This window comes from Medicago sativa, chromosome 1 (assembly GCF_051527215.1).
Source record: "Medicago sativa cultivar Bolivia chromosome 1, Bolivia_mono, whole genome shotgun sequence".
Lineage (NCBI taxonomy): Eukaryota > Viridiplantae > Streptophyta > Magnoliopsida > Fabales > Fabaceae > Medicago > Medicago sativa.
The window spans coordinates 20434396-20460987 of record NC_140749.1 but is presented as its reverse complement, the minus strand read 5'-3'; the positions used below and the strand labels follow the sequence as shown (position 1 = coordinate 20460987).

Here is a 26592-nt window from a genome sequence, read left to right as displayed (position 1 = left end):
TGCTGTTTACATGACCTCAACTCAAACTCACCTTCCATGAAAATATATATAAGCAATTTGAAATTAGGATTGTAAAAGCATTCATTTTTATTTAGGATATGTTTTCAAGACAAAAGGGGTGAATTAATGTTATAGCAGCACCTTGCAGTAAACCTAAGGATCTTCAAATCATGTTACCAAACCAAAATCAGTGAGAAAATGAGACTCAACATTAGAAGATTAAGACCAGTTGGATCAAGAGCAGGAAAAATTGATGACAGGTCCTACAATACAGAGTTGCACGGAGGCACATAAGCAATATCCAATAACAGGACAATTGGTGAAAAATAACTCATGTGTATTTGAGAAGTGAGAATTTGGTACCATTGGTTTAAATTTGGGATAGGTTTGAAGGTTAGAAAAAGGCTTTGTTGGTTCAATTGAAAACAAAAACGGAGAAATAAATCATGTTTTCTTTGTGTGAAATTACCTGAAAATCGTCTCTTGTTCATCCTTGCAATCAATTGGTCGGAGAATTGGTTGTCCAAGTACCATCTCACCAAAAATACAGTCCACAGACCACTCACAAGGGGCTGCCACCTGATCTGATGCGATTCAGCGATAACAAATGCTGCAGGAACAGCAGCTGAACTGTCATCAGCAGCAGACTGTTGCTGCAGACCGTGTGGTGCAGGCTACACATCCGTTCACAAACCATTAGCAAACTCCCACAAGCTCCATAATAACATAACCATGTGTTTTGCCCGCACAGTAGAGAGGTTCTGCAGAAGTGAAAAAATAGCCTTAGAGGATTTTTTTAAGAATTAAAATTATTTGTTATAAGTAAAAGGAAGTAAATTCACGCTACTAATAAAAAATGTTGCCAAGTTAGTGACGAAAAGATATCACTCTATTTTTTCTGTCAAAAGCTACCTGCAGCTTAGCCTTAATGTCCAGCACCATAAGCCCCCTTTCAGCCTGAAACCACAAAGTTAATAATGTAAGGGGCCATTTGCATCAATTGACGCACAAGTAGCACTATCTTGGAAATGTTAACTTACAGCTCTCTCGAGTGGAATAAGATTGTCTGCTAAAGGATCCTTGCTGGTCAACACAGGGAAAAACGGTAAAATAGAGATAGAAACTACAAATAAATTCCAATCTGATAGGTAAAAAAGGATGGGGATATCAGTTAAACCTTGCAGCAGAACCCTTGAGCGTATTAACTTCCACTCCAAGTCGCGAAAAGACAAACCCGTAAACAACTCATAAAAAGGGCAACTCGGTGCACTAAAGCTTCTGCATACGTAGGGCCCGGGAAGGGGTCCCACCAATAAACATCTCATAAACTCATAAAATCACACAACCAAATCGACCAAATATTTCTTTCAAATTCTGAAACTCAAGTAAATAACTAAAAGTCTTGTTTCATGCTAGAAACTCTTCTATCACAAACCAAAAATTACCAAACAAAGCATAAACAAAGGGTTGGTAAATAACAGAATTACATGACACTTAAAAATACCTACTTCTGCCCCCAACTTCAAAATCACATACAGACTTCAAATCTGGACCAACGTCAATGAAACTGGTACCAAAACGTCCGAAATTTCGTTAGCTGACCATAGCATTAAAAATTACTTGATTCCAAGTTACAGAGAGGAAGTTCTTACCGTTTTAGTGAAGTCCTGTCCCAAAACCCGTAACCAAAAATCCAGCAGAAATTACCGAACTTCAAATGCGTTTTCCGAATCCATTTCTAGCCAGAATCATACAAAATTTATATCCGATTTGAAGGGAATTGAATGTACAGTCTAAATATCCACCAAACATTTTTCTGTCAGCTTTCTAAAACAGCTTATTTACCAGTTAAGCACTTTATCTAAAACAGGATTACATGAAAGAATGCATTATAAAAAACCCTTTTTAAAATTCCAGCCACAATCCAAAACAAACAAAAAATACATAAATAAAAACATGCAAAGATGATACCTTCAAGAATCTATCTATCACAACTCATACTTCATCTGCTTTTTAAAACCACTCTTTTACCAATTAGATCGATTAAATTGGTCCCCTTTAAATCAGTTTCTGTTTTTATTCTTACCCTTTTGACTCTAAAATCTGAACTTTATACATGTTGCATTAACACTATCAATTATTTCCATCGATTAGCAAGGAATCTAAAATTGACTTATTAATAAAAATCACCCCTTGTTAATAACTAATTTCAATTTATCCCAATTTACTGATACATAAACATAAAAAAAAAATGGGGAAAAGATGAACAGAAAGAAAAGATTGCAATACCAAATTGAATCACAAAGAAGAATCAAAGCTCATCCAACAAATTTGCATGTATGAATTACATCTCCAATGAGACAGAACCATATGCAAAAATTAACCAAAATAACAATAAATTAAACCAAAATCAACAAACAACAAACTAAAACCACAAAATCAAACCCTTAAAATCACAAAAACAACTTTCTGGAGACATGCATGCAATTAGATTGATTGAATAAAAATTAGAAAGTTGAAAAATTCAATTCTCTAAAATTATTGTTTGAATAAAAATGAAAACCCAAGGTGAAAATTTACCTTTGATGATGAAGAAAATGGAAGAAGCAACTGAGGAGCCTTTGCACACAACAAATCTCATCATTGTTCTTCCCTCTCTCTCCCGTTCCCTCTTCTCTCTGCCGTTCCCTCATCTTTCGTTCCCTCTTCTCTCTTCTATTTTCTCATCCTTTTCTTTCTCCCACAGAACAAAACAAAAACATATATATAGGTAGGGCACAACCAATTAATTAATTTACCATAATACCCCCAATAAGGGTAAAATGGTAAATTCAACGGACATGTATTTTTATATTTAGTTTAGTAGATTTTCTTTGATCTCATATGGAAAACAAATTAGATAGGAATGCTAAATAACAACACATACAATTCACATAAATATCATTCATATAAATATCCTTATACTATAGTACTATACCATATATTCGACAAAAGATAATAGTACTATACTATCTAAGTATCTATAGATTGAAACAAACTTCTTGCCTTCTTGGTGCAATAGCTTATGTATTTAGTCTTTGATCATATTACCATAAGAACTCGTATACAAAATGCCACTTTGCTTGGCATATGTATAGTAATAGTTAAAAACAATTAATGTGGTGGAAGAAAAATCATATACAAACAATCAACTAGTTGTTTTGAAAGCTTATATTAGTAAATAACATACGTGTCATTGTACATAAAGATATTAATATAGTTGTTAGTGATTGATTCTAGATCTATACTACTGGCAGATGATGACATTCAGTCAAATGTCAATGGTACTGCTAGTGCGCAACAACTCAAGATAATGTAATATTCCAAGCTAGCCAAAGGGTGAAGTTGCATATTGAGTGAGTCATAATTATTAAAGTCATTGTTTTGTATACTAAAACACATAATAATCCAACACGCAACCAATGAATAGAGATTAATTTGGCCTGCCTACAAGTTATACATGTTACCATATTATATACTATATACAAAAATGTGATGGTTGTCGTATTCATTCCAAATGGCTATATTTGCACATGCCTTTTACTAATGAACAACTCATTAGGCCCTGTTTTCGGTTGTCATGGCACCAGATCCAACCACATGCGTTTCCTTAAAATGGAGAGTTGATACTATTTTTCTAATATGAAAAGAGTGAATATGAATTTTCATCTTTGAATTTGTAGAGGTCATTCAATTTCATCTTCAAATTATTCCAAATTTGTAGAGGCCCTGTTTTGAATTTTCAAACGTCGGTTAAATTGATTCCTCCATCAAGTCTCATCGTTAACGGTGATAACATATGAAGTTAAATGTTGAGGTGGATTGTCAACTCGGATGTCACATATTCATGGACGAAATTGATCGAAAATTTTGAATATTTTTTAAATGAAATTTATTACAAATTGTTCCATTGTCACATCGATCCTTGAATTATTCATAAAAAATCAAGATGATTTTGTTAAAAAAAATAAATAAATCAAGATGATCCCTGAATTATGCCACTCACTATCAAATCGATCATTGAATTATTTATCTTAACTATCAAATTGATCCCTAATTTGGTAGCACAATAAGGAGATGAAAGAACTCTTCACCATTTAAAATCATGGCTAGTAGCATGAGAAGAAGACCTGTTTGAGGTATGGTATGCATTAATGTGTAACCCATAGAAGTATGTACAAACAAACAAAACATGATATACAAAATAAAATTGTATTAGATAATCCACATTAATGAATTTACATGCAATGTGTATGCAAATTTAAAAGGGTCCTAGTCTTATATATGTTCATGAAAATCCAAATAAATTACAATAACATCATTTTCCAAAGTGGTTTTTTTAACCTCCTTTTCAAATTTTTATAGGGTCATAATGAAAAGAATAGTAACTGAACTATAATGTGACTTTATCTCATAGATCCATCAGTTGTGGCAGAATTGTTTATTTCCTTCATGGTAAATTAAAATTGTCCTTATAGCACCAAATTTTTTTCGCTAAATTGTCCTTTTACTACTTCATTTAAGTTGCATCTGTATCTTTTACAATGACAATTTTCTATTCTCACTCATAAGTGTACATTGCTCAATGATTGAATTGAATTAGAGACAAAAAATGAAAACCGAAAAAATTAGGAGGCATATTAAAGCCACCTCTCCTTGCTTGGAATATTGTTACGGTGCCTAAATCCTCTAAATGTTTCCTTAAAAAAAAAATCCTCTAAATGTTAGAATTGCCTTTATATTTGTGTCACCGTCAATAACATCATCATCTTGAAATATTATTTATATGAGCTATATACTATGGTTTTCATCAATAACTCAGATATTTTAGATTTTCATTGTGTCTTCTTCTCAAGCTATGCTAACCACAGTTGCAAGTGGTTTATAATAGCATATGCTTGTAGAGGTAGAAAACTGAGTATTTAAAGTGGTTTTCAACACTTTTGCATGTAGACATTGGAGACTACATTCAACATTGATGAAACTTCATTTCAAACATGCAAAATGTAATAAATAACATTTAAAGACATTATTTTAGTTTTTAGCATTTATTTGACAGTTTGATAGTTAAGATAAATAAGTCAATGATCGATTTAATAGTGTGTGACATAATTTAGAGACCATCTTATTTTTTAATGAATAATTCAGGGATCAATGTGACAATGTAACAATTTGTAATGACTTTCATTTAAAAAAAATCCAAAAAAAAAAAGAATTCAAAATTTTCAATAAATTTTGTCATGATATATGTGGCACCACGTCAGGGCTTAACGTCACACGTCATCACCGTTAATGACCCGACTTGACAGAGGGATGAAATTGATTGACGTTTGTAGATTCATAAACGTTTTACCTGTTTCGAATAATTTGAGGACGAAATTGAATGACCTTTGCAAATTCAAGGATAAAAATGTCTATTCGTTCTATATGAAAATAATCTTAAATTCATTTTAGTAGTTGCTTAATTAGCGGGACATTTTATCTTTTTAGTTGCCAATATCATATTAATATTATTTTTTTGGTAGATAGACTAAATGACAAAGTCATTATAAAATCACGCGCGTTAGTGACAGTGTCTGAGTTCGAACTCTGATCATAGCGTCTGACCTAACAATTTCAACATTTTTACCAGTTGAACTAGAACTTCTGAACAATAACATATAAATATATTTTATATGTATATTTTATGTGCATGCACATGCAAATCAGTAGTGCGAAAAAGGACTTTAAAATCCGATTTATTCACCTTAAAAAAGTGAATTTTTACCACTAAATTACTTGACAAAACAATTGTCGCAAAGAAAGCAGTATAAAATAGGCGACATAATAGCTTTTAGCAATTAAAATGAAAACTTGAAATGTCGTTCAATATTTGAAGACAAATATCACCATATTCGGTAGTATAGAACACCTTTAATGTGATGAAAATTTTGCAATTAAGATGAAAATTTGAAATGTCTTTGAAGACAACCATTACTATAACCGACTTGAAAATTTTAAGTTCATCGAATATCTAATATATCTAGACTATATATATTCCGTGATTTCTGGTGATTTTAGTTGAAAAAAAGCTTATAATTTCAATATTAGTAAGACCCAAGATCTACCATAGGCTGAGTTTATGTTGATATGACACCTTATTCATAGCAAAGTCCCAACTGATAAAAATCTATATAGGCTTAAATAGGTCTTTCGTCCCTGCAAATATAGGTCATTTGAATTTTCGTCCCTGAAGTTACTAATCCTTCCAATCTACCACTACAAATATTAATCATTTGACTTTTGGTCATGATTAGGGTTTTTTGCTGAGGCGGGCTGTCATTAGCAATGTGGTGCCCATGTGGCAAGTGATGATTGAGAGAGGTGGTTGGCTTAAATAGGTCTTTCGTCCCTGCAAATATAGGTTATTTGAATTTTCATCCTTGAAGTTACTAATCATATGTAATTAGGACCATTTTTCAAATGATTAATATTTGTAGTGGCAGATTGGAAGGATTAGTAGCTTCAGGGACGAAAATTCAAATGGCCTATATTTGCAGGGACGAAAGACCTATTTAAGTCATCTATATAATATAGGTTTTACAGTTGTTTCTGAGTGTGACTTATGCAAGTATATTGCTGAATCTAGTCATCACATTTTCCTTGAGTGTCCTTATTCTATGAAACATTGGAGCTAGCTTAGCCAAATTCTACAAATTTATATTGATACTAGCTCCATTCTAAACACGTTTAATATTTGTAATAGGGGTTGGTCTAATCAATGAATGATGGCTATTTTACTTGTTGTGCTCAACATTAATACAATCATTTGGTATTGAAGAAACAAAGCCAAATTTTACGGTAAGCAGGTGTTAGCCTAGATTTTTGAATGATTAGTTTTCGACAGGAAGTTTGTCGAGTCAAAGAGAAGTTTCTTCGTACTAAATGCAACTAAATTTATCAGGATTCAATGGAAGAGATTTCGACCAGTCTTTGAATTCGACTGAGAGGGATTCAAATTCTCTCTAGAGAGACAAGATCAAAGGTCCAAAACACGTGGAAATAGAAGCCAAGTTTGTCGAATAGATTTAGTTTAGGACCGTTGTTCTGTTAGTTATTTTTCTTATGTATATATAGTAGTTTTTCATAGGAAAAAAGGATCGCAAATCATTAAGCAAAAGTTCTTCAAACTCTAAGTACCCAATGTATAGAAATGAGTTGTTGAACAATTTACTTAAATGCAATGCAATTAGTTTATTAGCAAATTACTAAGAACTTGTTTGATTCAGTTACATTCATCTTGTTCACATTAAAACTTAACAATATGATGAACATTCAAACAATTTCTAAAAATCATTGCACAACATGTCCTAGAATTTCTAGTTTGATCTTGCAAGTAACCTTTTAAAACTAGCTAGCAAGCCTAACCAGGGGTCTTGCAAGTAACCTTTTAAAACTAGCAAGCAAGCCTAACCAGGGATCTGATATGGGATCTGATATTAGTTTGTTGGGGAGCGACATGATCTGATATGGGATCTGATATTAGTTTGTTGGGGAGCGACGGGATCTGATATTAGCTGATATTAGTTTGTTGGGGAGCGGCAGGATCTAATTTTTAAAACTAGCTAGCAAGCCTAACCAGGGGTCTTGCAAGTAACCTTTTAAAACTAGCAAGCAAGCCTAACCAGGGATCTGATATTAGTTTGTTGGGGAGCGGCATGATCTGATATGGGACTTGATATTAGTTTGTTGGGGAGCGGCGGGATCTGATATTAGCTGATATTAGTTTGTTGGGGAGCGGCAGGATCTGATATGGGATCTGATATTAGTTTGTTGGGGAGCGGCGGGATCTGATATTAGTTTGTTGGGGAGCGACAATGGGTTAGGCGGCGGGATCTGATATTAGTTTGTTGGGGAGCGGCAATGGGTTAAACGTTCAAGACCCGTTAAGAAAGAGACACCACACTCTTATCCAAAAGCTTAAGACAATGAATTTATACGTCTCCTCTCTTATATATCGAACACTTCCTCCATTTATAGTCGATGTGGGAATTATCACTCACATTTGATTTCCAACAAGATTGTCTTTTATGATTACTCAATTTGTTTTATCATTTTCTTTCGTTTTAATATAAATTTTTAGAGTTGTTGCAATTGATAATTGGTAGTTTTGGGATGTCAACATAGTTAAATGTCAAAGTTTTCATGTGATACTTTTGCACTCTAATTTTTTCATTAAAAAAATGCAAAGAGGGCAAAATATAAATTTGATTTTCTTTGGTACCTGCAAAATACAAGTTAGTTGCAGACTTGCATCACAAGAGAAACGCCAAGAGAAACAAATTTCAGGGTTAAGAAAGATAATTTGTAAATTATAATTAAACATGCTAATTTAATATCTTTATAAAGAAAATAATAAGTTTCTTGGTCCAAAATAAAAAGATGTTTTTTGAAGAGGCCAAATTAAAAAGATGTTGATTTCTAGAATACACATTCATAGAAGGTTGTGAGTGTATTTTAGCATTCTCCACCGACATGTTGGTATATTGAAAAAACTCAAAGTTGAAGACGAGAATACAAAGAAGGGTTTGACTATCCATTGAAAAAGTCTAATACTCAAATTTCTGATGTATTAAATGCATAAATTTTCATAAAAATTTTACGTACTTTCTAAAGTTCTTAAACAATGTCTCATGATACTTATTAGCGTTTTCCTGCGAAGAATAGGCCTATGACCCTCTCCAACAATAACATGCCTAAAATATACTCCATTCGGTCACTATTATAAACAAAAGTTGATTTTTTAGATTCATTTAATAAATGATGTATGTATATCTGCATAGATACTACGATCATTTAGCAAACACATGATCAAAAAACAAACACAATCATAATGCATAGAAATATTATGCATCCTAATCAACAACTACTCTCACTCATCCTTTCAAAAAAAAAAAACAACTACTCTCACTCATGAATTATTCTGACTGTATATTGATGCGGGTAGAGAAGCCACTTGTTACCCAAAAAACAAGAGGGTGATTCATTATTCAACGGAAACTCTCCAACGTTTACGTAAAACAACAGCTACATTCGAATCAGGTTTCGCCATACTTTATCTTTTGAGGTGGTTGGAAGATATTGACCGTGTATAGAAAGGGGGTGTGAAGATACTCTCTGATTTTACAAAGCACAAGCATGTTTTTGAAAACTTTATGTGCCTAATTGAACCGACGTACGAAAACACCGATTAAGATAAGTGCAAAGCACAAGAAGTTAAGACTAAGAATAGTGAACTATATTCAAAGAATTGATTGATTATGAAATTCAATTGATTAATATTTTTCTCCAATTTATTTATTGGTTTTCATAATATGTGCGAAAAGAACGTATGATGGTCCCCAAAAAAATAGGATGGTAATTATTTTGGAAGGGAGGAAGTATGTCATAGTTTGATCCTACTTAAACAGCTATGGTAAAATTAACTTTATAAACAAAAACTATGGTAAAATATAAATTTACCTTCTATGTTAGCATCTCCTGTACCACATCCTCCATCCCATATGCACTGCATGCCTAACGATATCTTAGAGAAAAAAAATCATTAAAAGGTATTTCTTGGACAAAAATTCTAAATCCTCCTATAACTTTAGGGCCGGTTTATTATATAAAAATATTTTCTAATTATTTTTTAAAATTGTGTTAGTTTTGTTTGTAAACAAGTAGAAGTAGAAGTCAGAAACTTTTGATGTGAATGATTATATGCATTTTTTTTAATAATGAAAATGTCAAAAAAAGTATTTTTAATTTTTTTTTAAATTTATATCATATTTAAGTAGCATTTAATCTTATGTTCATTTAAGTAGCATTTCATCTTATATTCATCATTATCGGGCGTGATTCAAAATCTTGTTGGAATTTTTTTTTATTTCTCAAGAAAGTTAAAGATGCTACTTGTTTCCCAAGAAAACATAAATATTAGTTTTTTTTTTTTGCTTGACAAGGCATATGGGCTGCAAGGTTATTTCTTGAACTGAAAGACAAACAAAACGGTTACTTCACTTGTTTACCTACTCGCATGACAAGTCTTCTAGCTCACGGGGTTGTTGCTTGGAGTTTAACACAAGGTGAGTTACGCCTATATACAAGGCGCTAGTTTTGAGTTCCAATAAGAGGTGAAAGTGAGACAAACTAGGATTTATCGAAAGAGGGAATCCTTAAAAAATCAAAGGATGTGAGTTACTTCCTTTTGGAATAGAAACTAGTGTTGGAAAACACCTTGAGGATAATTAGTGAGTCACTTGGCCACATGAAAAGATTCGGGAAGGTATCATTGAGTCTAGATTCGGGAAAAGGGTATCGTTGAGTCTCTTAGCCACATGAAGTGATTTCGAAAAAGAGTAGAAATTAGGGTTTGTTCTTGACGAATTTGTTGAAGGTTAATTTCTGGTAACCCTTGTATCTTTTTGTAAGAAACTATTTGGCATTGAATTGGAGAGATCTCTCTCCTTCAGACATAATTTGGACCGAACTGCATAAACAAATATCGTTGAGTTCTTCTTATTCTTTTCCTTTATTTTATTTTATTTTATTGTCTATGATCACTTTAGTTTTTACTAATTTTGTTTCACACATCGAAGTATTGATGTGTGTTTTGATCCGAATTTATTTATAACTATTACAAATTACAATCATTCACTTTGATAATCTTTCATCAAGGTGAAATGAACACGTATTTAAGAAAATGAAAGCATAAAACGTTTTCACCAAGCAAACAAACCCATAACTTGTCTTTTGCTACCTATACTTGATATTGCTGATGATACAGTAAGGCTATGATCCTATCTCCTCCCACTCTATTGACATTCATAACCATTTCTTCCAACAATGCTTACCCTATTTCCAAATATTGTCCAATGCAATAATCCCTATCCTATTTCCAAATATTATCTTTCTTACCTTTTCTTTTCAATAGACATGACAATCACCGCCCGGATTGTTTTGAACTTTTTATTTTTGTAAAAAAGTAATCAACACGCAATATATGGTCAATAATATAGTTAAACAGGGGATACTGTGATATATTTTTAATGTTATTTGTAGCACACTGAATTCTATAATCCAACTGGAGTAAAACTAATATTTTTGAGAAAGACAGAATGTGAAAAAAAAAATCTCCAGATTGCTGTGACCAAATTCCATGAGCCCTGGGATTATGTGGTTGCATGGTGTTAGTTAATCATATTAATGATTATATAATTTGGAGTATTGTAGAGTGCGCGAGAAATTAGTCAAAATGAGATAAGAAGTTTGGGTTGAGCTAGTGGTAATTGGCTTGGGACCTGGAAGTGTGCTCTTCTTCGAGGTCTCAGGTTCGATTCTCTCCGATGCCAATTTGAGCAGGCTAATTTAGCTTCTTCAAAAAAAAAAAAAGATAAGAAGTTGTCTAATAATTAACGATATAGATAGATTTCATAAATCCTAGTTACTTTAATTGTACATATATCATTGCTCTTTTTTAAAACAACCCTGGCCACTTTGATAAATCGTGTATAATTGTTAGTTGTTATGAATAGCTTGTATGAGTAGTGTCTTGATGAAGGATGTAAATTTCACAAACCAATAAATGTTCGTATTATTATTGTTATTACTAGCGAAAAGACGAACACCCATATGTCCGTCTTTCTGCTCTTTTTATTGCATTACCGTCTAAAAATTATAAACATTGTTTTTTTTTTTTTATGAAATTTTGATTTTAATTTAATTTAAAAATATAAATGTTTGTTGCTTTCAAGTTATAACAAATCAAACTAGCCATGATTATCTATTTCAATGACATTAACAATATAACAAAAGAATATAATCTAAATTCTTTTTTTTAATGAGACAAACAACAATCTTTATAATAAAAAATGTTGTTTAAGGGTATAATTGGGATAATGAAAAAATAAGTATAGACATACTCATCTAGTTTGTTACACTTTTTAAATGATAAAGGAAAAAACTGGACATATATATAATCATATCGCGTTTGTTACACTTTTATTTTAATATTTGAATTTACTCTTGTCTATTTGTTATGAGAAGGGATCCATTGACTCCAAGAGTAACTCTTTTGAGTTACTCCAAATCATGTCCCTTCATTTTAATAGTAATTGATGGCTATGATTAATTATAATAATTATTAGTGTATTCCTTCATCTCTAATCTTGTGTATCCCAATTCTTCACTAAACTTTTCTCCTTTCTCACGTCGACTGAAAAACACGGCCATGGCCATTGATACAAACCTGAAACCGAAGTTTCAAAGAATTACAATAATTGTGTGGATCAGGAGAATAATTACTACGCATGTCTTCTTATTATGGAAAACAAAAATTAATATCTAACAATTGCTACTGATTTTGACGTTTTCCGTTTTCAATATAGGAAGCTGAAGCCTTTTTGTTTCCCCTCATATCTTGTATTGGCTACATATCTTGTGCATCAATTAAACCCTAATTTGATTTTTGAGATGGAAAAAATAGAACAGATATGGGATACACAAGATTGTACAGTAGAAGAATTGGGATACACAAGATTAGAGATGAAGGAACACACTAATAATTACTCCCTCCGTTTCAAAATGAGTGTCGTTTTAGGTGTTTACCCACATATTAAGAAATGCAATGATTAAAAGAAAGAGAATGATTATTTTACCAAATTATCCTTATTAACTATTTGGTTAGTTTTAAAAGTAATACTTTGGAAGTAGTGTGCAGAGTATTAATTGGAGGGTACAATTGAAAAGAAAAAGTTATTATTGCATTGAAAACTGAAAGTGACATTCATTTTGAAACAATTTTTTTTGGCTAAAGCGACACTCATTTTGAAACGGAGGGAGTATTATAATTAATCATGGCCATTAATTACTATTAAAATGAAGGGTTGAGATTTGGAGTAACTCTAAAGAGTTACTCTTGTAGTCAATGGATCCCTTCTCATTTCTTATATATGTTGTTTGTATTGAAAATTGAGGACATTTGACAAAAGATTAGAGTAGGATGCCAACTTAATTAGGAGCCACTTTTTTGTTGTTGTCATTTTGCTCTTGCCTTATTAAAAATAAATTGGAAAACCAAAAAGTCAACCCAAAAAAGTCAAGATATGTTATTTTCTTTATATATAGTATAAATTATTATTATTATTATTATTATTATTATTATTATTATTATTATTATTATTATTATTACGTACTACTAGCGTTCAGACGGGCACAAAGTGTCTGTTTGTCCTCTCTTCTTACTGCGATGACGCATATAAATTACGAACAATAGTTTTTACATAATTTTGATTAAAATTGTAGGTTTAAACAATATATATGTTTCAATTTCATATTGCAGCAAACTACATTTTTTTATAGAATATAACAAATATAATATAAATTCTTTTTTATTTTTATCATGATGTGAGTGATACTCTCTAAAGTCTTCTTGATTATCACTAAAGATATCATGGAGCTTGGATAATTAAAAATACAAGTTAACTAGAATTAGTTTTTTTTTTTTTTTGTATAAAGTAGCATTAGTTTTTTAATGTGATAAGTATATTCTCTAAATCATTCTTAATGGAACTTGTTCTATAAGCATGAAATGGTTGGTATTATTGGCATAAAATATGTGGTATTTCAAAAATGATATTTTTGACACAACAAAATATTTTGTTTTAGGTTTAATTATATTTATGTGTCCGTTTTCTTTTTAAAAAAAAAATAAATTTATGGTTCGTTTAAATATATTAATTTTTTATTTTAGTCATGTTAATTTTTTAATCCTTACAAATATACCATATTTAAATTTTAATCCTTTTTGTTTATTTTTATTCTCTAAAATGTTGTTTTACTTTGAAACCGACCCATTTAATATGTAGATTTTTTTTTTGAAGAAACTAAAATGAATGCGTCGTATATATGTGGAACACCCAAACAAACACCCATGTATCAAATACAAACTTCCACAAACAAACCAAAAATAGGACGCCGTATCAAATACAAACTTCCACTAAGGGCCCTCGAAACCAATAAAAAGAGGACGTCGTATATCGGCGGAGAGTATTACTTTTCCCACCCTATAGGTTTCTCGCGCGCCCTGCGCTTTTTTTTCCAAAAATGCCCTTGTGCATTCCAGATTTTAAAATCTGGATTCATGTGTACTATTTCAGATTTTATAATCCGGACAATTCTTATGTATAATCAGTCATCAGACTCTCTCACATTTCAGCAGTTTTGAGTTTTGCTTTTAAAAACAACAAAAAAACTCAGTAAAAAATGTTAAAAACCTGTCAAATAAAATCATAAAAATAGCACAATTTTTTTTTAAAAATCACATAAAACTAATGCAAATTTTTTCGGATTTTTCTGAGAATATAAAAAATTGAAAAAAAAAATGAAAAATGGGTCTAAACGATGAAATTTTGGATTTTGAGGGGCGGAGTCCCGTAGAAGGGAAGGAGTCATGGTCCTTGAATTTTTTCTGATTATCTGGGGAAGTTTCGGAGCAATCCGATCAAGTAGCTAGAAAACCCAATTTTTGATTAAGAACAGGTAACAATGACCCAAAAACAGAAGGATGGGAGTTAGGAAGATTAATATTGTCCCTAAAATGACTATCCATGTTACAAACATGTTTAGAAATTGTGCTGATACTGTTCGAATTATATAATCTGAACTGTTTTACCTTAAAAATGGGTGTTTAGGGGGTTTCCGGATTATGTAATCCGGAAACTTCATGTAACGCGTCCTATTTTTTGAAGTTTCCGGATTACAAAATCCGGAAAAATCTGTAACTCCATTTTTCACCCTATAACAAAGGTAAACACCATTCCAGATTATGAAATCCGGAAACCTCAAGGACATTTTTGGAAAAAACGCAGGGCGCGCGAGAATCCTATAGGTGGGAAAAGTAATACTCATAGGCGGAACACCACCAAATTACTAATAGTCCAAAAAATAAACAAGTCATGCCTAAAAAACAGGAAAACAGAAACAGACTGGGCTTCTCTCAAAAAAAAAAAAAACAAACAGACTGGGCTTAAAGACAACATAGCCCATCCTCAATCCCTTACTAAACAACAAAACCAGCAGGCCTGAAGCTAAACCACACAAAACCAGTTGCTGTCAGCACCCTATCAGACTAGAAACACACCAAATCAGCAGCAAAACAGTAACAGAAACCGCTACAGCAGAGTTGGAAAAAAGCGACAGCACCCAAAACAAAATAGAAACAACCTCGATCACTCTTCCCCTTCCTACCAACGATGGATACAATCTATAGGGTTCCAACACCATTCGTAAAAATAACCATCAAATCTACCAAAAACCCATGTACCGCGCCTTAAACAAGCCACACCGTCTAACATCAATGTATTTGAAAACCCCATCAACAACAAACTCATAGAAGAAAACCCACAAAAAACATAACCACCACTGGCCACCACAAGCACCATCACAAAAACCACCAACACCACCACCACCAAAACTGTCATTAACCACCACAAAAACCACCATTAATCCTCACCAAAAACTAGCACCAGCACCATGAGCATTACCACCAAAAACCAACACCAGCCACCACAAGCACTACCACAAAAGACCCAGTATCAACACCATTATGAAAACCACCACGAAGCACCACAAACCAACACAACCAAAAATCAATCAAAACCATAACACATCATATGCAAACACAAATCACAACTTTCGTGACCGACCCATCACCACCTACGTTGCGAGCAAATAAAACCTCCATCCACCGTCAAGAGAGAAAACGAATCTGGTATCAACCACCACACACCAAAAAGACAAACTCAAGCCATCAGTATTGAACAGCCAGAGAAACAGAGTCGTAACACAAATCACGACTCCACAAGAGGTCGACCGTCGGAACCACCGCCAAAACCGCCGTACATGACCATTGGCAGATCTGAAGGTAGGTGGTGCGGAGGGTTCAAGCCACTTGTCGCACCACCATAAACGGCCTCTACATCTTAAGAGAATAATATGTAGAATATTTAATTGTAATCCATTCAATATATGCTACATAAAAATCAAAAATATATATTACACAATATTACATAGAGTGTATATTAACTTCGACATCTTTTAAAAAAAACATATATTAACTTCGACATAAACAAATTTTACAGGAGCTACAACAAAACAACAAGGATCAAAACAAAAACAAAAAGTTACATAGTTGTATAAAGATTAACAAATTTTCTCAAATACTAAAAAAATAAAAATACATAGACCAAAAATATATTCAAACCCTTATTTTTGTATCGTTCCAATTTTATAGGATGTCCTAAAGGGACATTCAGACCCTTATTTATTTAATCATTATTATTGAAAATCTTATAAATATTTTATATTTTAACTTTTATATTTTTTATGGATTATTTTACCATTTTTATCATTCCTAATTTTTTGGTGTTTTAATATTCCTATTTCCCCTAAAAAATATTCTATTTATTCTCCCCAAAAATATATTCCTATTTATCTCAATATTGTTGACTCTCCTAAAAAAACAATAGGAAAGTAAATTAATAAATCTGATTAATATAATATTCTCAACATTTTCCAATAAAGTAGTAACGGCTAGTATTAGCGTATATAAAAATACTTTCAAAATTCAAATCACAAAATCAACGCTCATCCAAAATTCATAGTCGGAACACGAAGAAGAAGAAGAAGAAGCTTCAGCAACAACAACAATGGCGGAGATTGAAACGCAGAAGATAGATCCAGAGACAGAGTTTCTAGCATCGAAGAGAGAAACCGGAACCGAATGGGAAACATTCAAAGAAAACGTGAGACCGTTGAAACGAGGTCGTAATGTTAACATTCTCAATCACGCTCTCAAGTGTCACACTGATAATTACCTCAAGAAATCTCTTATTCAACAACGAAGGTTCTTCTTTAACTATAACAATTTTTAGTTTTTCTTCATTTACTTTGTTTGATTTCATTTTAATTGATGAATTTTCGGTGAAACAGAAAACTTATTGAAGCAATTGATGATTACAAAGGCGAAGATCCTCTTCTCCCTTGGTTAGAGTGAGTATTCATTCACTATTGTTACTAATTCTAATTGTATCGCATGGGTACTAATTTAATGTTGTTATAGCCTTTTTAATTTTAGGGTTATTTTAGGATATTGTTGATTTAGGAGATTGGATTGATATGATTTTGAATTTTTAGGACCTGATTGGATATTCACTGTATCCTTGGTTCTACAGAGGCAAAAATAAATTTTGAATAAATTTTGTAAAATTGATTTTACTGAAAAGCAAGTGAAATGTAAAATGGTCTATGTTTGGATAAATTCACCCAAACTTGAGTTGAACATTAAATTTCAGTTCAAAAATTAGGCTTAGACTAAAAAGCTTAAAATTAATTTTGGAGGCAAAATCAAATTTACTCTAGAGCAAAAAAAAAAATGTCAAAATCAATTTTACACAATCAATTATGGCTGCTTCATATGTGAAACCAAACATAGGCTTAGGTTTCTCAATTTGTGTCAAGTATATAAACACATGTAAAGTGATTTTGAATGAATTTATTTTGTAAATTTTGTTTTGGCTAAAAGTCATTTTGGCTGCTCCAAATGTGGAACCAAACATAGGCTTAGGTTTTACGTTGACAAAAATCGATTTTGAATGCAATGATTATGTAAAATTGATTTTGGCTAAAAGTGAGATGAGAGTAAAATGTTTTATGTTTGGATATACTCGTGTGAGAGTGAGTTGAATGTGTTAACCAAGGCTATTATAAATCAAATCTAGAGGCAAAAACTACCAATATTAGCTTTAAGTCTGAATTAATTCTCTAAAGGTAAAATGAATTATACTCGATTACAAACAAACATGTCAAAATCAGTTCTAGACCTTTAGAATCAATTTTCCTTGCTTTTAAACTGGAACCAAACATAGGTTTATAATAACATAAATTGTGAATTTATTTTCTATATTTTTATTGATGGTGAAGGTGTTTGAAATGGGTTCAAGAAGCGTTTCCTCCAGGTGGAGATAGCTCAGGGCTGGTGGTGATTTATGAGCAATGTGTCCGTGCATTTTGGCATTCGGAACGGTATAAGGAAGATTTGCGATATCTCAAAGTGTGGCTCGAATATGTAGGGTTCTTAAATCCTTTGTTTGTTAACTGTTAATTATTTATTTAATTTGCTGTTTTGATTTTGAGTGGTGAGTTTGATAAGAGATGTTGTTATTGTTTACAGGCAGAAAATTGCTTTGATAAGGAAGTTATATATTCTTTTTTGGATGCAAATGAAATTGGAAAAACTCATTCCGATTTCTACATTTCATATGCTTCGCACTTGGAATCTAAGAACAAGTTTAAAGCTGCTAACCAGACATTTGAACTTGGCATAGCTAGGTACTGTGGTTTCTTATCTTATATCTTGGACCTTGTAATGAAATTCTTATCTTTCTTGTTTCATGTGTTAATTTGTTATATATTGTATTGTATACCAGTTGAATAACTCCAGCGAAAGTGTCAAATGTTTTTCATTTTTGCATTAATTATGGATGCAAAAGGATATAATTGTTCAAGGTTTATGTCCATGTGGTTTCAATTTATACAAATTTGGAAAGGAAAATACGTGTGTGCATTTGTTATGGCCCAAATTTTAAGCCTAAGTTCCATGAGATACCTTAGTTGATGAGTCATATCACTTTCTAGAAGATCTAAATATTCTATTTTGCTATGGCGACCATTTTTGCAGGAATGCTCAACCCATTGAAAAACTGAAAGCTGCATATAGAAAATTTCTTGTACGCTCAATGTCAAGGACAAAAGCTATAGATGTATGTGGTGTTCTAATTAGCACCTCTTCCAAAATTTTATAATATGATTATCTATGACTATGAGCTATCTACATTTGTTGTCTGACCCTCATTTCTTCTGCTACCTAGGAACCAGTCGAAAAAGAGGCACCTGTGCGTAGCTTTGGAACTCTTCTTGCCAAGGGAGATAATGGTTAGTCCCCCCCCCCCCCCCCCCCCTTTCAATTCTCTCCACATTACTTTTTGTCTCAATATTTTGAATACTGAATATTTTTTGTGTTGTAGGTGCGCCCTTGGCCCCATTGAACAGTAATCGTTCTGCTAAGCCCTTGGCCCCTTTGAGCAGTAATCTTTCTGTTAAGAATGATAGGTAACAACCCTACCAGCATTGTAGCTTTGGATTTATTTGGTTGCAATTGCCTTATTTCTTCCTCTTCTTGTTTTTTGGATCCTTATTTCCATATATACTTCATTTTTCAAATCACTTGCACACACTATGCACATAGTCTTGTAGAGAAATATATGAATAATGAGTTTCTAGGAACATATATAAAATGACCTTGGAATTGTGAAATTCCAATTTCATGCAATGTGCCTCTGGGTTTCTCAGTTTTTATTGATATTTTCATTATTAAATCTTGTAGGACTCGAGCAGCTCCACTTTCCATTTATAAAGATTCAAATGCTAGTGGTGAGACCTGCCCACCTCATCCAGACCCGTCACACTCTTGGCTCAAACTTGGTGGTCGTGCCGAAAGAAACAAGGAAAACAATGCAATTCCTGCAAAATGGAAATCCTTTAAGGTGCTGATTTTCGCCTAGTCCTCTTTCTTTTTCCTGCCTTTTCAAGATTGATCGATGATAATTTACTTATTTGCTTACTTTTGTGTTCTGCATTGCTTAATGTCAATGTTTCTTAATGCTTTCAGGTCCCACAGCGAACTGGAATTAGGGCTACAGTGGTTGGTGCAAGTGCCTGCATCCCGGTGTTTGTTGATGAAGAATGTCAAGGGTAAGTTGAACCACTTTGCAAGGAAAAATGTCCCAAATTGTAACCTCCATGGCACTATGCACCTAGTCTGTTTTTCTCTTTCACTTTTATAGCCTGTTGGTTAAGCGGTGATGCACTATTTCTCGCGTCCCTACGTTCCCTAAGCTCTAATTTGTAGAGTTGGGTTGAACGTACATTTGACAAGTATTAAATGTTAAAACAAACAAACACTTAGTTTGCTAACACCTTAAAAATGGGTTTAAAATATCAAGAGACTTTTTCACATCAATCTGATCCTTCTTTGGAAAGCTTTACCATTTTTATTTAAAAAAACTTAACCGCCATTTTTATTTGAATATAATACTTATAAGTAATAAGTCATTGTACATTGCTGTTTGCGCGTGTTGTTGGATTTTTTATGGATTATATTCGTGAACCTATCACATTGTGTTTTACAGTTCATTAAATCCGAAAGCAGAGGGTAAGTCCTCAAATTTGAAGACTAGGCAAGACGACGAAAAGGACTTCAAAAGGTAATCTCTAATCACATGACAATTTCCCTCTCTGATATGACAGAAATCTGCAACCTAAACATATACATCATTTTATTTATTTATTTGTATTTTTTGTTTTCTGAAGAGAAACCGAGTTACTAAGGAAGGATCCATTACGCAACTTCCCGCATAGCAGCCTCCCCAGATAATTAAAACTTCTGAAAGGTCACTGCCCTTTGCAGCAACATGGTATCATTTCATGTAACAATTTATGGGACAGCTTTTCCCTGGAAAGCTACACATGTGTTTTTTGCTTGTATTGGAATTTTGATTTGTTTGATTTGATGAAAATTTATGTTGTATCGATAATCAGTTTGTGCTTGTATGGATAAAACTTGAAAAATTTGTACTGAGAATGTACAATAATAGTTTGTTCAGTTCTTTTCTTTATGAATGCAATTCTTTTTAGTTGGAAATTTATTTCATAGTTTTATGAAAATTATCGAACATCTATAACGGATTATAATAATCTATTCAATTTTTTCTTTATGAATACAATAATAGTACTCTCTTCTCTTCCATCATACTGCATGCAAGTCAATTGGTTTCCTCAAAGTGTGTGATGATTTAGATAAAACTATTAGGAGGTTCATTTGGAAGGGTGCTGCTGACAAAGGGATGCACTTAGTTGGGTGGAATAAATTTACCTAACATCAAAGATTTGGTGGTTTTAAGGGTGCCTGTTGCTAGACTTCAAATGTAGCTCTGTTGGGCAAGCTTGTTTGCGAAATTTTCAAAAGATATGTGAAAGGAAGACTCTAGTTCAATGTGACCGTAAAAGTGGAGGATCGATCATTTGGAAATACATCAAAAGCGTTGCAGAAATCGCAATATGGTTTTATTTTCATGCTCAGTTACGGTAACTCTAATTTTTGGTACGACCCTTGGGTCCTTAAGGACATATGATTCAATGGGGTATTTCATTTAAATTTGTTGTACACCATGATTCTATAGCCTAGGGTGCATTCCAGATTTGGGAACATGGAAGAATTCTAGTTCAGGCATCTACTCTACCAAGGATGCCAATAATTGGCTCTTGAACCCTCTCCCCAGGAATCACCATAGAAATTTGCTGGAAAATTCTTGTTTCTGCTAGCATTCAATTTTTTGTTTGGCAATTTCCTCATGGATCAATCTCAACAAAAGATGTGTTACTTCATAGAGGGGTATGCAATTCCTCTATCCATCTTAGATGTGAGTCTTTCCTAGATTCCACAGAGCATTGTCTATTTTTGTGTCAAATCAGTGGTTGTTTGGAAAAATAACTCCGGTTAGAGTTGATTTATGAGAGTTGATTTATTTGATTGGTGCAGAAAATGTGGTCCTTAAGCATGAAATTATTGTTGTAGTCACGATGTGGATAGTCTAGTTGATTTATTTGATTGGTGCAGAAAATGTGGTCCTTAAGCATGAAATTATTGTTGTAGTCACGATGTGGATAGTCTAGTGTGCACGAAATGAGCTTATTTTTAACAATGTCAAGACATATGTTCATAGTAACATGATAAAGATTTCCTATATGGTGAGTTCTTTCTCCGCGACTTTTAGAATTGGCACTCCTACCTTTGTAGCTTCTATTCCTTGTATGGCAGCATGAACTCGTCCACATGAGGGGTGTTTTTGGTTATGATAGCTAGCTTGTTAGGCTCAACTAATCAAGCAGGTTTTGCTCATATACTCATGGATAATGATGGATTTTTTTTTTTTTGGGGTTCTATGGAGCAGTGGACCCTTTATGCAGAAATTATGGCTATCTATCTTGGTTTAAATCTTTGTTGGGATGCCAATTATAGGAGAATTAACTGTTTTTTTAGACTCATTTCATTCAGTTAGTCTTGTAAAAAATGCTGTTTCTATCCAAGATCGATATGTAAATGAAATCCTTTTGGTTCACCAATTGCTTGCCAAAGATTGAATCGTCAAGCTCAAGTATATAATTAGAGAAGGTAATGCAAACATAGATGAGTTAGCAAAGATGAGAGTTCATTCTTCCGACTCTTTGGTTCTACTGTCAAACTTTGTCTTCTGCCTTATCACAGATGCTCTCTGCAGATGAGTGAGTGAGGAGTAGTCTTTATCACGGATGCTTTTTCACGTATAAGTTCTCTTTTTGTTTACTAATAAAAATGAGATAATCATCTTCAAACAGGTTGAGACCTTAAATTTAAATAATTTTTTTAATCGATGTGTCAGACACTAAATAAGAATGTATTTCTTAACGAGATTTGAATTTTAGTTTGCAACATTGAGATAATGTAATCTATTTTCACAAGATCCAATTTGTGTTGGTGACAATATTTTTTTTTTTGGTACAATGTTGGTGACAATATTTATTTTATAAACAATAAAAACAATGGTTTGATATTGACAAAATTTCTAACAAATATTAAACATATTTTTCAAAAATTATAAAAAGATAATAAAAAAAATATTAGATCCATGCCATCTCATGTTTATCTATGTGTAAAATGGATACATGATTTGATGTGATTTTTTTACTTCGAATTTTATCTTTCATTTAAACTATTATATTTGCAATTTTATCCATTTTACTTTATTATTTAAATTATTAAATATTAACTCTCATAAAATTGAAACAATACCACTGCCATAAGAATTTAAGTTATTAATTAAAAAATAATTAAATTTCATTAAAATAAGAACAACATCAAGAAAAAATAAATTGTGTAATTTTGTAAAACATTAAAAGAAAATAAAAAACATCCTTTCAAAAAAATAAAAAATAAAAAACATTTATAAGTGGGGTTTGGTCCAAATTCAAGATTCATCCAATCCGAACGAAGGTTTTATATCCCACAGGCTAAACAATAACGCAGTTTCATACTCTCTCAATCTCAGATCCAAACCAAAAATGGCGGAACACTTAGCATCAATCTTCGGCACAGAAAAAGACAGAGTAAACTGTCCTTTCTACTTCAAGATCGGCGCGTGTCGTCACGGCGACCGTTGCTCACGTCTCCACAACCGTCCCACAATCTCCCCAACTCTCCTCCTCTCCAACATGTACCAACGTCCCGACATCATCACCCCTGGCGTCGATCCAAACGGCCAACCAATCGATCCGCGTCAGATCCAACAACACTTCGAAGATTTCTACGAAGATATCTTCACCGAGCTTTCGAAATTCGGTTACGTTGAAACGTTGAATGTTTGTGATAATTTGGCTGATCATATGATTGGGAATGTTTATGTGCTTTTTAAAGAGGAAGATCATGCTGCTGCCGCGTTAGCGAGTTTGAGAGGGAGGTTTTATGAAGGGAGGCCGATTTTAGCGGATTTTTCTCCTGTTACGGATTTTCGTGAGGCGACTTGTCGGCAGTATGAGGAGAATAGCTGTAATCGTGGTGGTTATTGTAATTTTATGCATGTTAAGAAGATTGGTAGGGAGTTGAGGAGGAAATTGTTTTCTTCGCAGCGGAGCAGGAGCCGGAGCAGGAGTAATAGTCCAAGGAGAAGGAGGAGAAGCAGAAGCAGAGAACGAGAGAGACCGCGTGATAGAGATTATGATTCGCGTGGAAGACGAAGTAGTGATAGGGATAGGGTTAGGGATGGAGATAGGGATAGGGAGAGGAAAAGAGATAGTAGAGATAGGGATGGTGGGAGGAGAAATGGGAGGGAGGCAAGGGAAGGAAGCGAGGAAAGGCGAGCGAGGATTGAGCAATGGAATAGGGAAAAAGAGGAGAAGCCGTGATGTTTTTGTTTTCGGTTGATTAAAGTTTAGGTGAGTTGAGCTCACCAGGGTCGGAGTTATTTTTATTTTCTGTTTTGACATTGACAGGTTAAGAGTTTGTTTTGTGGTGTATTGTGAAATTTAACTGTAGGGTGAATGTATGATGGTGGAGTTTATGGATGAATTGGAGAAGAGACGGGAATGGTAAGATTTGTGTACTCTTTAGTTTGTTTATGATTCATGAAGTGTTTTATGAATTAAGATATTGGTTGAGAACCTTAATTAAAGTTGGAATTTTGTTATGTTTCTATTTTGTTTAATGTGTTCATTGTTTGATAATTAGGGTATGTTTGAAATGACTTATTTGAGCTTATTAGCTAGTACAAATACTTGTTTGTGAAAACATCTTGTGATATGTTCATAAGTTGTTTTTAGCTTATTTCCATAATCATTTTAGGATAGATTATAAAAACAGTTTGACGTTATTTTATCATTTGTTATGGATAGAAATAGCTTATTCGTAAACATTTAGTAGTTAGCTAGCTTTTCTAGTATTCAAACCATGAATGGGACATAATTAGTTATTTTCTGGTGTGGTGGATTATATTCTGATTGATATTGTGAGGGCTGATTTGTTAATGAAGTCAATTTTGTTGATTCTATAAGTAGTTTTGATGAATTCTAACTGAAAGATAGCTTTAGGGTACTCAATGAGTTGTTTTTATTAGTTTGGATAGCAGAAAGAAGTGAAATACTTATATGTGATATGGCAGCATTCATTTAATAGCGTCTTGCTTGATGAGTTTGAAGTGCTGAGTTGCAGCCCTTGTTATGCTTATTGGGAAGCTAGGTAAAGATAGACGGTATCTTGTTTAGATTGATAGGAAAATTCGATAAGCTTTACTGGTGGGATGTGGGGGTAATGCTTTATTGTTTCTGGCTAGGTAGTATGACAGTAAATTAGGATATCCTCTTTAGACCTGAATTTTAGATTGTACTCTGTTTGAAGTTATGCAGTGGCAGTTAGAGAATTCGGCCATTAAGGAGTGGCTATGTCTGTCGGTTGTGTTGTTTGCTCTTCCTGCAAAGCGGTTGCCTCTATTGATTTTTTGACACATGACATTGACATATCCCAATTTTCTACTGCATGAAACCAAGTGATAATGGATGATTTTTCTGCTTCTCTTTTAATATGCAATCAAATGTCAGCTTTGATATTGTACCTGAAGTGGTTGCTGGTAGATTTTATTTTATCTCCCCCATTTTCACATCATGAATTAGAGGCCAGAAACATACACATTTACCTCTTTTCAGTGATTTTCCTTTGTTGTTTTTTAAATGTTTTTAGGGTGCTCATGTACAAAACTGTCTTTAAAAGTTGGTTTTTTTTCTTGCTCGTGATCTTTCCTTGCTATATTTTTATATTCCCTTGTATGGCGTCAAGGTTTTAAGTGCAGTTTTTCTTGTGTAGGCTAGGTGCTAGGGGATTGGTTGCACTACTGATGTTTCTTTGGATGCAGAAATTGCAATTCAAACTTTAGAGATTAACGAGGTTGGGGTTTCTATCGTAAGTTATTATTGAAGTTTTAATTTGTGGCTGCGTCGCGATTCTTTATGGCAGAGTCCCTGTCTAATAGGGCTGTTGTGGTCTTAGCCACAGCTGCATTAAGGTTGCAAAGACTGAAAGACATCAAAACCTAAACCTTGATGTCGTGGCCCAAATCGTGAATGTGGACTACTTTTTAAAACTCTGGTCGTCATGATTATTATGATTGACATTTAATGTTAACATGTGAGGCTAGAATCCTTTTCTTTTTACACCAATTCTTGGCATATCCACCTGTGAATTTTTATAACACCCTTTCTTCATCATTTTTACAGCAGTGTAGGTATATAGAAGCTTTTTGAAGAGAGATTTTGATGGATTCCATTGCTAAATGTTATATAAAAAAATTTGGGTCGACTAAGATGAGCAACTTCTATTTTTGTTATTATTGTCTTGGGATTTCTGCCTCAAAAACTATTGCCCTGTTTGAGCACTCTAGATGCTTAGGCCAACATAGTCTGTTCTTTCGATCTATGCGTTGCTCCAATTGCTCAACGTAATGGCGGTGTAGCAGTTCTTCATTCTTTAGTTAGGAAGAAACTTGGGTTATCATCAACTTGATAATCTGTGTTGCAGCATTTTATGTTCAGAGCAGTGAGTGATATATATAATAATAATACAATATCAAATTCATATTCATATAGGATACAAACTTGATTAGGACATTGGATTTCACCGTATATGCTAACATGTGTTTTAATACATATGTTATCCCAATGATTGCTGAGTGATACCAACATTTTTGTGATGTTAAAATTATTATTTTTGTACATATGTGATGTTATACTAGTTTTTCATTACTCTCTTGCCAATTTGAAAATATGACATTACGATGTTTTTCATTACTTCCCTAGCATACTCCAGTGAGGAAATAACAAACAATTGCAAAGATC

At 33.1% G+C, this 26592-nt stretch overlaps 2 protein-coding genes and 1 long non-coding RNA gene across 11 annotated transcripts; 2 read left to right on the top strand and 1 right to left on the bottom strand.

Annotated features, from left to right (window-relative positions):
• Nucleotides 1-1406: 1406 nt before the first annotated feature.
• Nucleotides 1407-2867, bottom strand: LOC146953495 (uncharacterized). The gene is made up of 3 exons (XR_015010504.1): nucleotides 2581-2867; nucleotides 1653-1793; nucleotides 1407-1567 (listed from the first exon to the last, which is right to left on the bottom strand). It is a non-coding gene; the product is annotated as an uncharacterized LOC146953495 (long non-coding RNA).
• Nucleotides 2868-16699: 13832 nt separating this feature from the next.
• BUBR1 (BUB1-related (BUB1: budding uninhibited by benzymidazol 1)) lies at nucleotides 16700-20818 on the top strand. The gene is made up of 11 exons (XM_085710353.1): nucleotides 16700-16963; nucleotides 17050-17109; nucleotides 18040-18184; nucleotides 18290-18447; nucleotides 18797-18878; nucleotides 18987-19050; nucleotides 19143-19227; nucleotides 19502-19661; nucleotides 19787-19869; nucleotides 20307-20381; nucleotides 20488-20818. Exons 1-11 carry the CDS (start codon nucleotides 16767-16769, stop codon nucleotides 20549-20551), a joined length of 1173 nt encoding a protein of 390 aa, XP_085566479.1. The 5' UTR covers nucleotides 16700-16766; the 3' UTR covers nucleotides 20552-20818.
• A 2419-nt stretch (nucleotides 20819-23237) lies between these two features.
• On the top strand, nucleotides 23238-26511 carry LOC146953493 (splicing factor U2af small subunit B-like). Of its 9 annotated transcripts, none has more exons than XR_015010494.1 (4): nucleotides 23238-24144; nucleotides 24245-24297; nucleotides 25565-25645; nucleotides 25975-26511. XR_015010494.1 is itself a non-coding variant. In XM_085710340.1 (2 exons), the coding sequence occupies exon 1, from the start codon at nucleotides 23275-23277 to the stop codon at nucleotides 24112-24114; it is 840 nt and encodes a 279-aa protein (XP_085566466.1). In that variant the 5' UTR covers nucleotides 23238-23274; the 3' UTR covers nucleotides 24115-24144; nucleotides 24245-24395. The 9 variants fall into 9 exon arrangements, 1 of the variants encoding a protein (XP_085566466.1); XR_015010498.1 differs by having other exon boundaries at nucleotides 25565-25885; nucleotides 25978-26511; XR_015010496.1 differs by having other exon boundaries at nucleotides 25565-25885.
• The last annotated feature ends 81 nt before the right edge of the window (nucleotides 26512-26592 follow it).

What these genes read in the sequence shown, in the direction of transcription:
- BUBR1 (XM_085710353.1), top strand. Translation starts at nt 16,767, where the DNA reads ATGGCGGAGATTGAAACGCAGAAGATAGATCCAGAGACAGAGTTTCTA. An exon ending in CCTCTTCTCCCTTGGTTAGA is followed by an intron (nt 17,110 to 18,039) that starts GTGAGTATTCAT and finishes TTGATGGTGAAG; the next exon opens with GTGTTTGAAATGGGTTCAAG. An exon ending in TCTTGCCAAGGGAGATAATG is followed by an intron (nt 19,051 to 19,142) that starts GTTAGTCCCCCC and finishes TTTGTGTTGTAG; the next exon opens with GTGCGCCCTTGGCCCCATTG.
- LOC146953493 (XM_085710340.1), top strand. Translation starts at nt 23,275, where the DNA reads ATGGCGGAACACTTAGCATCAATCTTCGGCACAGAAAAAGACAGAGTA.